The sequence below is a fragment of the Hakea prostrata genome, unplaced genomic scaffold (assembly GCF_041222555.1).
Source record: "Hakea prostrata isolate BN-2017 unplaced genomic scaffold, UWA_Hpros_2 contig_161, whole genome shotgun sequence".
Classification (NCBI taxonomy): Eukaryota; Viridiplantae; Streptophyta; class Magnoliopsida; order Proteales; family Proteaceae; genus Hakea; species Hakea prostrata.
The window spans coordinates 61,833-77,521 of record NW_028291280.1 but is presented as its reverse complement, the minus strand read 5'-3'; the positions used below and the strand labels follow the sequence as shown (position 1 = coordinate 77,521).

The 15,689-nt window shown below is 36.8% G+C and overlaps 1 protein-coding gene across 1 annotated transcript; it reads left to right on the top strand.

The window, feature by feature from the left end:
* Positions 1-1,993: 1,993 nt before the first annotated feature.
* On the top strand, positions 1,994-8,356 carry LOC148998745 (3-oxoacyl-[acyl-carrier-protein] synthase I, chloroplastic-like). Its single transcript, XM_089141748.1, has 7 exons — positions 1,994-2,507; positions 3,496-3,927; positions 4,433-4,606; positions 7,344-7,457; positions 7,626-7,727; positions 7,873-7,939; positions 8,043-8,356. Exons 1-7 carry the CDS (start codon positions 2,046-2,048, stop codon positions 8,108-8,110), a joined length of 1,419 nt encoding a protein of 472 aa, XP_088997874.1. The 5' UTR covers positions 1,994-2,045; the 3' UTR covers positions 8,111-8,356.
* Positions 8,357-15,689: the final 7,333 nt, after the last annotated feature.

The following is a 15,689-nucleotide window of genomic DNA, read 5'->3' as shown; positions in this document are numbered from 1 at the left end:
CAGAAAACCATTTTGGATGAGCTGATTTGATAAGTGCTACCACCCCTGAGATATGAGGGCATGACATCGATCTGGTAGAGGCAGAGGTTCAAACCGATGACCTTCTTGGACTTATTGTCTCTATATAGGAGGTTGTGAGGTTGCTAAGCACATCTATATTCCTTCAAATTAAACAACTGAACCAATCAGGATAACCGAGTTACGTAGCTTACAAATCCAAGAATTAGATGAGAATCAATCAATCCTACTCGACATGAAGAATGCCATCTTGGCTAGGGAGTCAGCAATTAGTCTCCCTCAAAAAATAAATAAATAAATAAACAATAATTTATGAGCTCGCTTTATGACGTATCATGCTAAACAAGCTACCAAACTTGGTGGTTCCTTGAGTTGGCTTGGATTTATGAGCTCGCTTTATGATGTTTTGTGTCTAATTTTTGTTAGGAATTACGGTCTAATTTATGGAACAGTTATATATCATAAATATCTATACTTATTAAGAATACTTTACAGATTGGTAGCTACAGAAACATCGAAAATGACATCCAACTATGAAGTTTTTGGGTTGTAATCATTCGAGTTGTTTTCTTATATTTATGGGTTTTCCTATGAACAGTTGTAATGTTTTTGGGTTCTTTCTATTTTCACCATTTGGTTATCTAAATTTTGTAACTGACTTCTTTTGCTCTCTTTGTTTAAAATGAAAGTTGATTTATAAAGAAAAAAAATCTTGATTTGATCATAATTTGTCTTTTCAAATTTGAGCCTAAATCTTGTTCAAATTTAAATTAAAAATAGAGCCAATCAGACAATTAAGAGCAAGCTTGTGTTTCTCTATACGTTAATGCTTACTTGTGTTCATCATTCCTCTTCTAAATTCCTCCACTATTTATTTTTTAAAACTGGGTTTCATTCGGGCCAGCTTATCCACACCTTAATTACATCGTCAAGGGGGAGATGCTGTCTGCAAGGATCAAACCCACGACATATCCACTAAGAAGTATGAATCTCTACCACTCTACCAATCCTGCATTATTACTCTCATATCTCAAGTTTAAAAATACTATTTATGATGCATATTTTCTAAATTTATGAGCATTTATGATTGGAAAAGGAAGTAGTCATTGACAATAGAGGGAGACGGAAACTGACCATGGTTGTCAATACAGAGTTGGTAGATTGGTAAGATCCATACTTCTCAGTGGAGAGGTCATGTGTTCGACCCTTGCAGACAACAAGCATCCCCCCTCAGGATGTAATCAAGGTGCGTGCAAGCTGGCCCGGATGAACCTCAGATCAAAAAAAAAAAAAAAACTGACCATGATTTTTTTCACAAAGCTATTTTTATTCAATTAAAATATTCAATTTACTCTTTTTTTTTTTGGTAAATCAATTTACTTACATCAATGCCATCAATGTTTTAGTGTGATTTCCTAACGGCAAGAGTGTCTCTCATAAATTTTTACCAAGATCTGATTGATAAATTGGGTCATTCATGGGGTGTCTTTAATTTTAAGGAAAACTCATTAATGGCATTGAAAATTTCTTATAAAAGAAAGAAAGTAAGGGGCTAAGATGTTTTTAAGTGGTCAGTTCATAGACAAAATTGTCCTATTTTCCTTATCCACAAACAATTAATGAAATCCACGTGTAACATGTCTATTGGGTGACAGCGACAGAACGGCATCTAGAAGAGCTTAGTCAGCAGTTGCCCGAAGGCTCCAGATTCCACAAAAGAATTAGTCAAGTGACAAATAAGAGATATCTTTCATTGACCGTCGGATTAGAAATCTAGGGACATCATTATCGTCCATTTTATGACAATCATGATTCAACACCACCCTTCACCTACTTCTTGCTCAACTCCCATAACTGCTTAACAATTAATCGCCGTCAGATTAGAATCTTTCAGTTTTCACCATCTTTTCTCAACCCCCAAACCAACATTTAAATTGTGACACTATAATAGTAAAGCAAAGAAGAATAAAAGCTGCTTTGACGTTCACTGGTTTCCGCCATTAGAGTATCATCAGTGAGCAGAAAAAATGCAAGCTCTTCAGTCAACTGCCTTTCGTGGTTCCCCCTTAGAGCCTATTAGTAAGAAATCCAGTTTGGGTAGTGGCAATGTCCGGATTTGTAAGAAGAAGCTTTCATGGATGATACCCATATCTGCTTCTGCTTCTGCTTCTTCAGTTGCTCCCAAGAGAGAGAAAGACCCAAAGAAGCGAGTGGTTATTACTGGAATGGGTCTTGTTTCTGTTTTGGGCAGTGATGTTGGTTTGTATTATGATCGATTGCTCTCTGGTGAGAGTGGAATTGGATTAATTGATCGATTTGATGCATCACAGTTTCCTACTCGATTTGCTGGTCAGATTCGTGGGTTCAGCTCTGAAAGTTACATTGATCCCAAGAATGAACGTCGTCTTGATGATTGTCTCAAGTACTGTCTTGTTGCTGGCAAGAAGGCCCTTGTGGATGCTGCCCTCGGCGGTGATGATCTCTCTAAGGTGTGAGCTTTCTAGGGTTCTTTATTTTTTGTGTTTGTGTTTTACTTTGATCCCAGTATCGAAATGTACAGAAAATGGTTTATATAATTATGGTTCCAGTCATTCAAAACTTTGCTATAAGGGTTGAGGGAGAGCTAGATTGAAGTATCAGAAACACAAGAATATGTTGTTATTGATTCTGTATAACCATGGTTTGAATTGAACAAGTGTTTTTTGCTTTCAACCTCTGTATAATAGATCCGTGGTAATTGCTTGATATATTGAGGATTAGGGACTGGTTTGAATATGATTTGTTTTTGGACAATTTGTGAATACATTCTGGTTCATCAATGTAGTTGTTTTGATTCATAGACAAACTAGAAAATCAATCAATGATGCAATCTATTAGCCAAAGAACTGAATTTGAACTCCCAATTAGTTCAGTATGGTTAATTCTCTCAGTTCAATGAGAGAGTCCCAAGGAATAATGATAACGGAACCCACACTGCAGCTGGTCTGCTTATGAAAATAACACAAAATGCTGGCAATATACATGCTCTCAAATATACTACTAAATGACAAAACTTAAAAACAATCGTAATTTGTTCGTGTCACCAACTAGTCCGAGTGACTTGGCTGTACTACGGTTTTTGAGTTGCAATAGCAGTGATTTCTTACCCCTCCTTCTTTATAACCTAATTGAACTGTAGCAAGAACTAATTTTCCTGGTTCAGTCACTTTTTACAAGGATTCGAATTTCGAATCTGGTTTCTTTCCAGTAATTGGTGTTGTCTTATCGATTTTTGCAAATTTTTGGAAGTAGCATGTAAGCTGAATTAGTTTCATTATCTTGAGCATTTCAACATGAATTACTCTTGGAATTTTAATCAATAAGGAATAAATTCTAAATCATATATGTTGCCTGCTGATATTAATTAGTATCTTTCTGACTCTTCCCTGGATAACATCTTTCTTTCCTTCACTGTTGCAAATTTTTTTCTGCTTGCAGATTGACAAGGAGCGAGCTGGTGTGCTTGTAGGAACAGGCATGGGTGGTCTATCAATATTTTCTAATAATGTGCAAAGTTTCATTGAGAAAGGTCTCAGAAAAATTACTCCTTTTTTTGTTCCTTACACCATTACAAACATGGGCTCTGCATTGCTTGCAATAGACCTTGGTTTAATGGCACCAAATTATTCAATTTCAACTGCCTGTGCTACATCCAATTACTGCTTCTATGCTGCTGCCAACCATATCCGACAAGGTGAGGCTGATTTAATGATTGCTGGTGGAACTGAGGCTGCAATTGTTCCTATTGGCCTGGGAGGCTTCGTTGCATGTAGAGCTTTGTCACAGAGAAATGATGACCCAAAAACTGCTTCGAGGCCATGGGACAAGGACCGAGATGGCTTTGTGATGGGTGAAGGTTGTGGAATATTGGTATATTCCGGTCTTTTGCATATTAATCCTTATAACACCTTGCTTTTAACAATGATTTGTTGTAGCGTAGATGCATCTCCATAAAAAATTGTCGGTGTTCACATAGTTTTAGCAGTAATACGGAGCATAAGGCAGAATGCATTGAATTCTATGCCATGAAGTGCAAAAACTTTCTTTACAGAGTTCTTAAGATCCGCCATGATCATGTTGCATGTTCATCTTTATTGTTTGGAAGCTCTATCTTGTAAGGAAGACAATATTAGTTTTAATATTTTATTTTCATTATATTCATTCAATAATAGGTGAAGGCAGATCCTCATTAGATCTAATTCAGATGAGAAAAAGATAGATTTGATCCGTCTCTTTTCTTTTTCCTTCTTCTTTTAAGACAATATAAAATGCAATGCCTTACTTCACTTTTAAATTTAATCTACCCTATGCTACAGAGTCTCTCATCTTGTTTATCGTTTTTCTTGTTTTGAATGTTTGGGAATTACATTGATAGATAATGGAGAGCTTGGAACATGCAATGAAACGTGATGCACCTATTATTGCTGAATACTTGGGCGGAGCAGTAAATTGTGATGCTTATCATATGACTGATCCCAGAGCTGATGGACTTGGTGTTTCTTCATGCATTGAAAGAAGCCTTGAAGATGCTGGGGTGTCACCGGAGGAGGTACATATGTATATTGCTCTTCTTTCTTTGGTTTTACTTTTACCTTTTTCTTGTTGTCGTGTAAAATGAAACTTTATTTACTATTGTACATATTTTCCGCAGATACCTAAGTCCTTCGTATTTTTTTCCCAGTTTACAATTAGATCTGCAATTGTGTAGATTCATTTTAATGCATAAAGAAATGCCCAAACTTGTCTCCCAGATTATTTGAGACATTAAAGAGTGCAGAGACGATGCTTTGAATATATAAACGGACCCATCAGAAAACAGGGTCCAAACAGGTGCTAAGCACCACGGTGAATGCAATCTTCTAGGAGAAAAAATCAATCAAATATATTGGACATTTTCTTTTCTAAATTATATTTATCCCCACCATCACCCTTTAACCTATAAAAATTATAGTGGTGCCATTAAATAACAAAGAACATTCCACATTATCTGTTCTACAGTTTCTGAACTGAGCCTACTTCTTGGTCTGACAGATTGCTGAATTAATTCTTTCTTTTGGGGATTAATAGTTTCATCAGTATGTGGCATGGATGGTTGCCCTACATCACTTTCAATTGCAATCTCCTCCATAAAAAGTAGGAAAAAGAAAAACAATTCTGTTGGGTTTAAGGGATCCACCAAGGATGTCTTCCCACTGCTGATCATTCAATCAACAACTACATCATTGAAGGCAAATCATGCTCAGGTTCCTTCTGTCCATGTCGCACCAGTATGATTTTTCAGCTATGAGATGAACATCATACATTTGAGGTGCAGAATTGTGTTAATGCTGGATCTCAGTCCAGTGCTTCATCTAACACCCAAAAATGCCCATGATTGTGCCTGTAAAAACTAGCTTCTCTCGGAAGAACCTTCATTTAGCAGCTTGTCTTGCAAAAAGAAATGAATTATAAGGGGAAGACATAACTTCTTGTGTCTTTCCATCATTTTAATCTACATAGGAATGTAGACAGCATTATCAAAGGAATAGATTAGAATATGATAGATTGTTGCTTAACAAGCAATGAGACCTTATTGGTAAGTTTGTCTATTTATATGGACGTGAGGGTACTGGTACCCCCATGATATTTATTAATAAAGGTGATCGTTTGTCATATAGTTTGCTTGATTCAACTGCCCTATTGATAAATTCCGATACTGCTGAAGACCAGGTGAGATGTCTGGTCATAATCTTCTCTTTCTGAACCATTTCTTTACTGTTAGAGCTCTGCAATTCAGTTCAAAGCTTATTCCATGCATGTTTCACTATGTATTAGTTTCTGCATTTTCAAGTTACTGCTGTTTTATGATGTTGTACTGGGTTTCCCATATCATTGCTGAACTCAGGCTTAGTCAGGTTCTAGCTTTATATCACTTTATCCCTGCACTTTTATGACCTGTTGTATTCCGTTTTGAGTAATTTCTGGTCATGATAAGAGGAGCTGCTGAGACAAATCTGGCCATCAGATCGTCTTTATAGTTTGATAAGTGCTTTACATTCTACAGGTTGAAATGGACCAGAATTTGGCCCACAAGTGTCCGTGATCTGTTAGTTACTTGAGTTCCTAGATTTAGGATCATAAGTTTTAATTCTGAAACAGAACTGCTTCAAGATGTACCATTGGATCAGGTTCTTTGCTGGGGTTATTCTTTATCATAGGTCAGACATTCAACCAGAGTTTCCATTCAATCATAATTGCTGGTTTCTCTATATTTCAGTTCTCTTGAATCTGGATTCACGGCTTCTGTTCTGGAATTAATTCAGTTTCAATCTTTAGTTTTTAGGTTTCTAGAAACCCATTAAGATAACTCGCCTAGGTTTGAAGGTGTACACCTTCAAAGAAGACTCTGAACCCACACAGCAATAGCGAAAGAAATCTCCATTCATTGCATCTCATTCAAAGGTTAAACTTTACAAATATTCAAGAAAAAAACTCTATCATTCCTTATAAAACAAGTCCATGGGAGGAGTTTCTGGGTATGAATCCTGGTTACTAGCTACTTAGCCTTCACCTTCATACTCATCCACTATGGAATTAAAATCTTAATTCCCTCAAATTTGCAGTACTATTATCTGTACTGCTTAATTACCAACTTCCTAAAATACAACTTCGACTGAAACTAATTCCTGACTATTAATAGTTTGTCATACAATGAAATCCTTGTGGCTACTCCATCTTCCTAACGAACCCTACTCAGTTACATAAACATTAACACCAAAAGTACCACCCTGAACAGCTCTGTAAATAGAAAACCTCCAGAAAAGGAAATGACAAAATAGTTGAAAAGATGATCAGTAAGACTTCGTATTCCTACAGATTGGACTCAAAAGAGTTACCAAATTTGTATATAAGTAAACTGCTACTACCAAATAAACTGCTAGGCACATATTTGTTCCTGGTCTGAAGTCCAATAATCAGTATTATTCTGTTTGATAGAAGGCTTCAATGAGCTTGAACATATTCTTCTTGTTGGTCACAACGGCCTCTAACTCTGTTCAAATTCAAGCTGTTCTTTTTTTTTTTTCTGGTGAAAAAACCAAGCTGTTCACCGAGTAAAGTTTTTTGAGAAAACTGATGCTGACTAAATATGAAAATCACTGTAATGGCTCACGACTGTTAATTCTGGTGAGCTGTTAAATATTTTGCTTATTTATATTTACTTTTTCTCTGATTGGTTTTATACACATTGGGATTTGATTTCATTCCAAAGTTCTCACTTTTTAATTAAACACTCATATCTTATCTAGGTTAATTACATAAATGCACATGCAACTTCCACTATTGCTGGTGACCTGGCTGAGGTGAATGCTATTAAAAAAGTATTCAAAAATACTTCAGAGATCACAATAAATGCAACAAAGGTAATCGCTATTGAGTTATTAGTGCATCTTTGAACTCTCTGTTTGCTTTACTGTATATCATTTGATGATTTATTACTTTTGTATTTTTTGCTCATAGAAATCCTCAACTTATGATTTCTTACTCTCTTTCTCTTCTTCTTTTTTGTGTGTGTGTTCTGCTATCAACAGTCTATGATAGGGCATTGCCTAGGTGCTGCTGGGGGCCTGGAAGCCATTGCTACAATAAAGGCCATAACTACAGGCTGGCTGCATCCTACAATAAACCAGTTTGTATGTATTATCAAATGATTTTGAGAGCAAAGAATAAGAATGTTGCTTAAAAATTAAACATAATAAATCTAAACACTTTTAAGTATTTATACTCCACTCTATTTAGATGAACTACTTATGAGAAAATTATCTTGTATAATTGCAGAATCCAGAGCCTTCTGTTGAGTTTGACACTGTTCCAAATGTAAAGAAGCAGCATGAAGTGAATGTTGGTGAGTTGCTGAACTTGTCATTTGATGTTTAGTTTGAAGTGGAATTCATGAAGTTATCTTTCCACTGATCAAAATTTTAAACATTTTTCTCTACTAATTGCAGCAATTTCAAATTCTTTTGGCTTTGGGGGACACAATTCCGTTGTGGTTTTTTCAGCATTCAAGCCTTGATCAACCCATCTTTGCAATTTTGCTAGGAAAACCTTGCTCAATTCTTATTCCAGATGAAATCATTCCTTACATGTTGTTTTCTTCTTTCTTTTTAGCTGGTTTTTAGTTTCCTTATTTGCAGTTCTACAAGTTTTTATGTAACTCAAGTAAGACTTCCTGCCATATTTATGTATGTTCTCCCCCAAATTTTTAAAGGTATCCAACAAACTATCCTGAACATGAAAATTGAGAAAGGTTTTCCTTCCATTGATCCCTGAAAATGATAGGGAAAGACCTAAGCATTCCTCATAGTTCATTCATTGTTAATAGTCATAGGAACTGTTTTAGCTTGGAACTTGTCAATTAATGATCAACCTAATCTCATATTATTAAGGGTATTTCTGGAAAATCCCCTAGCAAACCACCCAAAACCCTAGCCACCACTTCCTCTCAAGCTTATGCGTCTAGGGTTGCTTCTAAAACATCCACAGTTGATCAAACTCCTTCTACTACACCAAAGATGGTTTCTACAGATGGTACTCACAAGGACTAACTGATCCAAAGAAGAGTTTGAAGAAGACCACAGTTTCTATAAAACCCCGATTAATATTTTGTGTAATCTCAAACACTTATCTTCATGTAAGTCAAAACTCTACAAACACTGTAACTAAAGGAATCCACATGATGACAACTACAAGAGTCCTAGAATACTTATGAACAAGGACGTTGACTCTATATGAGGAACCGTGTACACAACTCAATCACAGTAGTGAAAATATCTCAAACTCTCATGTGGACGTAGGTTGCATTCAACTGAACCACGTAAACCCTAGTCTCTATTCTCACAGTTTTTAGCATGGCATTAGACCACCAAGTTCTTTCTTCACCCCCTGCTTCGCTTCCCTCCCTCAACAATCTACTGGCCATTAAGCTCACAGATAGTAATTGCTTACTATGGAGGTCACAACTTGTTCCTCTCTTAAAAAGTTATGAGTTATTTCATCTTGTGGATGGCTCCTCAACATGCCCTCCTCCCACTATCACAACTGAAGAAAACTCTGGCCATTCCTGTTTGCAACCCGAATCTTGACTATAATAAGTGGATTCTTCAGGACCAACTTCTCATATGCTGGCTTATTGCCTCTCTCACTGAACCTATACATGCTCAAGTCATTGGGTGTTCTACTGCCAAAGCAGTCTGGCATCATCTTGAAACTACCTATGCAATACCACCTTCGGTGAAAATTTTGCAACTTTATCTTCAACTACAACACATGAAACGAGGTAACAGTAGTATTCGCAACTACCTTCTTTGCATTAAGTCCACTATAGATCACTTTGTGGCTGCCGGTAAGACTGTTTCAAATGATGATATTTGTTTGCATGTTCTCAATGGTTTGGGCCCTGATATTCGGCTTTTGTTACCTCTATAATTATTCGTGAATTCCCTGTCACTTTTTGTTGAGTAAAAATGCATCTTACTTACTCAAGAAATTCGTCTCAAGCATGAATTAGACTATGACTTATTCTCTCCTTTGGCTAAATTATCTCAAACTGGCAATGCTAGGCCTTATCGTCCTCTTTTTTGAGGTTGATCGAACAACAGAGGTAGGTCTTTTCGTGGGAGATCTCCAGGATATCGTCCTCCACTTCTTGCCACGCCACTTTCCCCCTCTAATGGTGGTTTAAACAACAACTTTCTTTTAGTATTTGTTATATTTGTGATCGTCACGGCTATAAAACTCATGATTGCTATCAGCATTATAATCATGCTATTCAAGGTATGGCCAGTGCTCTCCCTTCTGTGAATGTTTCTGCACTCTTTGGTGGATCTATTGTAGATGAGACTTGGTATCATGAGTTTGGGGCTACACATCACATCACCAATGCCCTAGAAAATCTTCACATGGCTCATCCTTTTGGTTCGGATTAAATGTTAGTTGGTAATGATGTAGGCTTGCCAATCACTCACACTAGTAATTTATCTATCCCTACATCCCCATTCTCTAGTTTTCCTTAATAAAAAGTTCTTCATGTTCCTACCATTACGAAGAATTTATTATTGGTTTCCCAGTTTACTCGTGATAACAATACCATATTTGAGTTTCATTCTGATATGTTTTATGTGAAGTATCGAGCAACAGGGAATTGTCTTCTCCAAGAAAACTTTAGGAATGGGCTATACCAAATGCACTTGGGTGATTTGTCTCCACAAGCTTTCATTGGTGAATGTACCTCAGTCTCCCAATGGCACTCCAGACTTGGACAACCTGCCTTTAAATTAGTTCATAGCCTTGTTTCTAAGTTTAAATTACCAGTTACTTCTGAGAGAACTTAGTTTTTGTGTGATGCTTGTTAGAAGGAAAAGAGTCATAAATTCTCATTCTTCTCTTCTAAATCAGTTTCTATAGGACCTTTGGATTTTATTTATTCGGATGTGTATTGGCATTCCCTGATTACTTCTATTGATGGATTTCGATATTATGTAATTTTTATTGATGATTTTAGTAAGCACACTTGGCTTTATCCTATGCATTTGAAATATGAGGTTGTTGGGATTCTTCAAAAATTTAAGTTACTTGTTGAAAATTTATTTTCCTGACAGATTGAAAATTTTCAAAGTGACTAGGGTGGAGAATATTGAACTCTCTCTACCTTTCTTACCTCTTGTGAGTCGATAATCGCCTTCTTTGTCCCCACACGCATGAGCAAAATGGGGTTGTCAAGCGCCGTCATCGCGATTTTGTTGAAACTGGCCTTACCTTATTGGCCTACTCCTCTTGCCTTAGAAGATTTTGGAATTATGCTTTTGAAACTGCAATGTTCTTATCAATAGGATTCCTACCCTAGTTTTAGCCAATGTTTCATCCTAGTACAAAATCTTCAAAGTCCATCCTGATCATACCTCTTTAAGAGTCTTTAGTTGTGTCTGCTACCCTTCCTTCGCCCTTATAACAAACGTAAACTAGACTTTCAATCTAGCATGCATGTCTTTCTTGGGTACAATCCATGTCATTGTGGCTATCGTTGTTTTAATCCTCAAATAGACAAACTCTTAATTTCCCGCCATGTTATTTTTTATGAGAAGCAATTTCCCTTTGAACATCAATCACCCAACGAGGTTACCAATTACTATCAACCACCTTTATCCTCTCTCCTTTGCCCCCCTCTTGTGTTACCTAACCCTAGCCCACCTTCGTTCCCACCACCCCCTTCCCCCCCCCTGGCTGAATCCTCCTCCCTTGGGCCCCATGTCCCCCCCCCCCCCCCCTCCCCTCCCCTCCCTCTCCTCCCCCTCGTCTCTCTGTTTCCCCTCGTCCTCCCCTCTCTCCTTCCCCCCTCCTGTCTTCTCTTTCCCCTGGTTACTCGCCTCTTGAAGCCCAACTTCCTCCTAGAGCCCTTCTTACCTCCACCACTGATGAAAGCCAGCCTGAGCCTACCTCTTTCACTATAGCCAACAAATACCCTCACTGGGAAATGGCTATGGATGAGGAATTTAATGCCCTATTAAAGAATGGCACTTGGTCTTTTGTCCCTCCTCCTGTTCAGAGAAATGTTGTTGGTTGCAAGTGAGTATTTCACATTAAATGGAAGGATGACGGTTCCATTGAAAGATACAAACCCCGTTTGGTGGCTAAGGGGTTCAATCAATAAGAAGGCCTTGACTACAATGAAACCTTTAGTTATGTTTAACCCACTACAATTAGACTAGTTCCATCTCTTGATGTCTCCGGCTCTTGGTCCATTCGCCAACTAGATATCCAAAATGCATTTTTGCATGGCTTCCTAAATGAAACAATTTACATGAAACAACCTCCAGGGTTTGCTAACTCTCTTCATCCTGATTATATTTGTAGTCTTCACAAATCTTTTTATGGCCTCAGATAAGCCCCTCGTGCTTGTTTGATAAACTCAGTTCCTTTTTACTGGAGTATGGATTTGTTGGATCTAAGACTAACACTTCACTTTTCATTTATCATGGAATTTCTAATACACTTTATATCTTGATCAATGTGGATGATATTATTGTTATTGGGAGTTGTGACTTGTTACTTAGTCTATTTATAACTATCTTGCCTCTATGTTTGCTGTAAAAGATCTTGGTCCCTTACATTATTTTCTTGGGATGTTTGTGTCTCCATTCTCTAATGGTCTTCATCTCTGTTAACAATAGTACATTACAAATCTTCTTCATAGGGCCAACATGAGTGATTGCAAGCCTGTTACCAACCCTCTATCTCCTTCTACACAGTTGAGCAAGTTTTTAGGGGAGCTCATTGCCGATCCTACCTTGTACCGAAGCATTGTGGGGGCTTTTTAGTATGTTACCATGACTAGACCTGACATCCAGTTTGTTGTCAACAAAGTATGTCAATTTATGTAGAGTTTGACTTTTGATCACTAGTTTGTTGTCCAACAGTTGTGGTACTTAAAGGGCAACATCTCTCATGGTTTTGTTATAAATAAATCCTCCACCATGACATAAATAGCCTTTTCTGATGCTAATTGGACTTGTTGCCCTGATGCATGTAAGTCTACCGGTGGTGATGTTGTCTTCTTAGGAACCAACATTATCTCTTAAAGTTCTCGCAAGCAAACCACAGTAGCTCGCTCCAATATGGAGTTTGAATATCGAGCCCTAGCTAATGTTGCTGCTGAGCTCACTTGGCTCCAATATCTCCTGCATGAGCTCCATGTAATTCTGGTTGATGCACCAGTCCTTTGGTGTGACAATATTGGTGCAACCTATCTAATTACAAATCATGTCTTCCATGCTCGTATCAAACATGTGGAGATTGACTTCCACTTTGTTTGTGATAAGGTTGCCAAAGGGGATCTTCAAGTTCATTTCTTATCTACTAAGGATCAAATGGCTGACATCTTACCCAAGCCTCTCTCTACTCAAGGTTTCACTTCTTTGCTGGGCAACCTCAAGGTCACTTCACCTCCTTTGAGTTTATGTATTAAGGGTATTTCTGGCAAATCACCTAGCAAACCACCCAAAACCCTAGTCGTCATTTCCTTTCAAGCTTATACGACTAGGGTTGCTTCTAAGACATCCATAGTTGATCAAGCTCCTGCTACTATATCAAAGATGGTTTTTGCAAATGGTCCTCACAAAGACTCTAACCAATCCAAAGAAAGAGTTTGAAGAAAACTACAGTTTCTATAAAACTTTGTTAATAATTTATGTAATCTCAAACACTTATCTTCATGTAAGTCAAAACTCTACAAACACTGTAACTCAGGGAATCTACATGATGACAACTACACGAGTCCTATAATACTTATGAACAAGGATTTTTTTTTTTTTGGGTAAAGAACAAGGATTTTGACTCTATATAAGAAACTATGTACACAACTCAATTATAGTAGTGAATATCTCAAACTCTCCCGTGGACGTAGGTTGCATTCAACCGAACCACAGAAAACCCTAGTCTCTCTCTATTGTCACAGTTTTTAGCACATATAGGGCCCGGTTTAATCACTCTTTCGAGGGAGCCCACCCATTAAGATCAATACTCGATATGAAGATCCACAATCATTCATCCCTTGGAGACTCAAAAAGATTGGACTATCGATTATTGGTTTTCATTTTGAATTCTTAAGCCTAATGTTTGTTTATTCTCCAAGAATCAATGGATCAATATCTTATCTAAATAGGTGGTGCACCTCTTCCCACCCATTCTATCATCATTTTAATTATCTATTTGGTCAAAGTTTTATAATTATTGATCTTTGAATATTCAATAGCTTTCCTCATAAATGGAAGACTAGTGGAGGAATCAACATTTAGTATTCTTTTATTCCTCACAAAGAAAAAGACCAGTATTCTTTTCTTAGAAACAATTCAATGCATGATGCATGGGTAAATAATTTATATTACTCAAACCCCCAAAAAAATTATATTACGATAAGAATAAAGTCGCATTTTCTCTTTTTTGACACGCTTGATTCATATTAATATGATCTTTCATCTCATGCCCTCAATAATTAAACTTAATAATTCTATCTTAAAAGTGTTTATGGATTTTGAGAAGGAAAGAAAAGTAAGAAAATAAATCGTATGGAAGGGTGGCCATAGGGAAAGTAGAAAATGTGACATGGCCAATTTTTATATGTATACGTTTTCTAATAATAAACAAAACAATGTTTTTTTTTTTAAGGGTTTAGGGAAAATTTACCCCTAATGAAAATTTCTTACCAAAAAAAAAAAAAAAAAAGAAAAATGACATTTTACCCATAAAGTGATGTGATGATAAATATAAATTTTCTTTTATATTTACGGATTTTAGGTTTCTAAATTTACAAAAACACCCAGTTCCACCTGCACATTAGGTAAGTAAATCACCTTCCCAATCTCTGATTCGAAGATTCCTCAGTATGGGTTTTTAGATTTTGGTTTTGTATTTCTCAACTTACTAGGTCAAGCTCTAATTGGGTCTCCAAGCAAGTGTTTGCATCTCCTTAATGGTTTTAGGTATCAAATTCTCTGCAACATCAGGAGGAGACATTTGAGTTTCTTTCAATAACCCATGAATTTTATCGAATAACTCGTGTGATTTAATATCCAAGTGGTTATTTAATTTGCAAGTATCTTGAACCCTTCAAAGAAAGAGTACAATAGCTCAATGCATGTACTTTTTGTTGGGTTTGGGTGTCTTGTATTCTGTGGGTCCATGTAATTATGGTTTTGGTTGTATTTGTAATTAAAACAGTGTTTGGGTCAATTATTAATACTGGAGTAAAATTGTACTTACATTGGAATTAAGGTTTTAGGTTTCCCTATAAATAGTCTCGGGATAACCTATAGACATCAATCTCTGTAGGAAATTGGGGAATCAATCTCTGCAAGAGATTGGGTGTCCTGAAGATAAGGATTGGGGGTAAACAAAAGGTAGCACTTTGTGGGTGTGAGAGTGGTGTGAGGTTTCCTGAAATAGTAAAACATTTTTTCTCTTTGGTGGACGTAGGCATGGTTTTTCCAAACCACGTTAAATTCCCTTGTGTGCTTTGCTTGTATTCTCTCTATTCGTAATTGTGCATCCATTATCCCTAACACTTTTCCATTCTTCCACTCCGTATGAGAGTTGGCTCCAATTTCTCAAAATGGTTTGTGGTGAAGACGATGATTCGTTCTTCACTACAAGCAAACCAGAGCCCATCGAGTTATGTATGCATAGAAATGTACTCTTTTTTTAAATGCACATGGTCGCCCAATATGGTCTTCTTAGCTTAATCTCACTATCATATCTATTAGGATTCTCGTTAAACTTGGTCTCGTTAAACAGTATTACTCTGTAAAGTGTAAATACTTGTTAGTGCAAATACTTGTTGGCCTAGAGGAAGTGTCTCTAAATCATTCAACTCCAGTAGCAAAGAGAGGCTTTTACCATTATATTCGTCAAAACCTTGGGAATTATAAGTACTACTTTCAGGGAATAAAAAACTTTAGAACGAACATATATGTGTCAGTATCACCTACAATAATCTCATAGAATACATTCAAAAAATCGAATCTAGTTAAATTCTCAGCCCCATCTTCAGATGTATCCCTTAAAATTAAATCTCACTACATAAGTTTTCAATTGATCAGCCA

What these genes read in the sequence shown, in the direction of transcription:
- LOC148998745 (XM_089141748.1), top strand. Translation starts at nt 2,046, where the DNA reads ATGCAAGCTCTTCAGTCAACTGCCTTTCGTGGTTCCCCCTTAGAGCCT. An exon ending in GCGGTGATGATCTCTCTAAG is followed by an intron (nt 2,508 to 3,495) that starts GTGTGAGCTTTC and finishes TTCTGCTTGCAG; the next exon opens with ATTGACAAGGAGCGAGCTGG. An exon ending in ATCCTACAATAAACCAGTTT is followed by an intron (nt 7,728 to 7,872) that starts GTATGTATTATC and finishes GTATAATTGCAG; the next exon opens with AATCCAGAGCCTTCTGTTGA.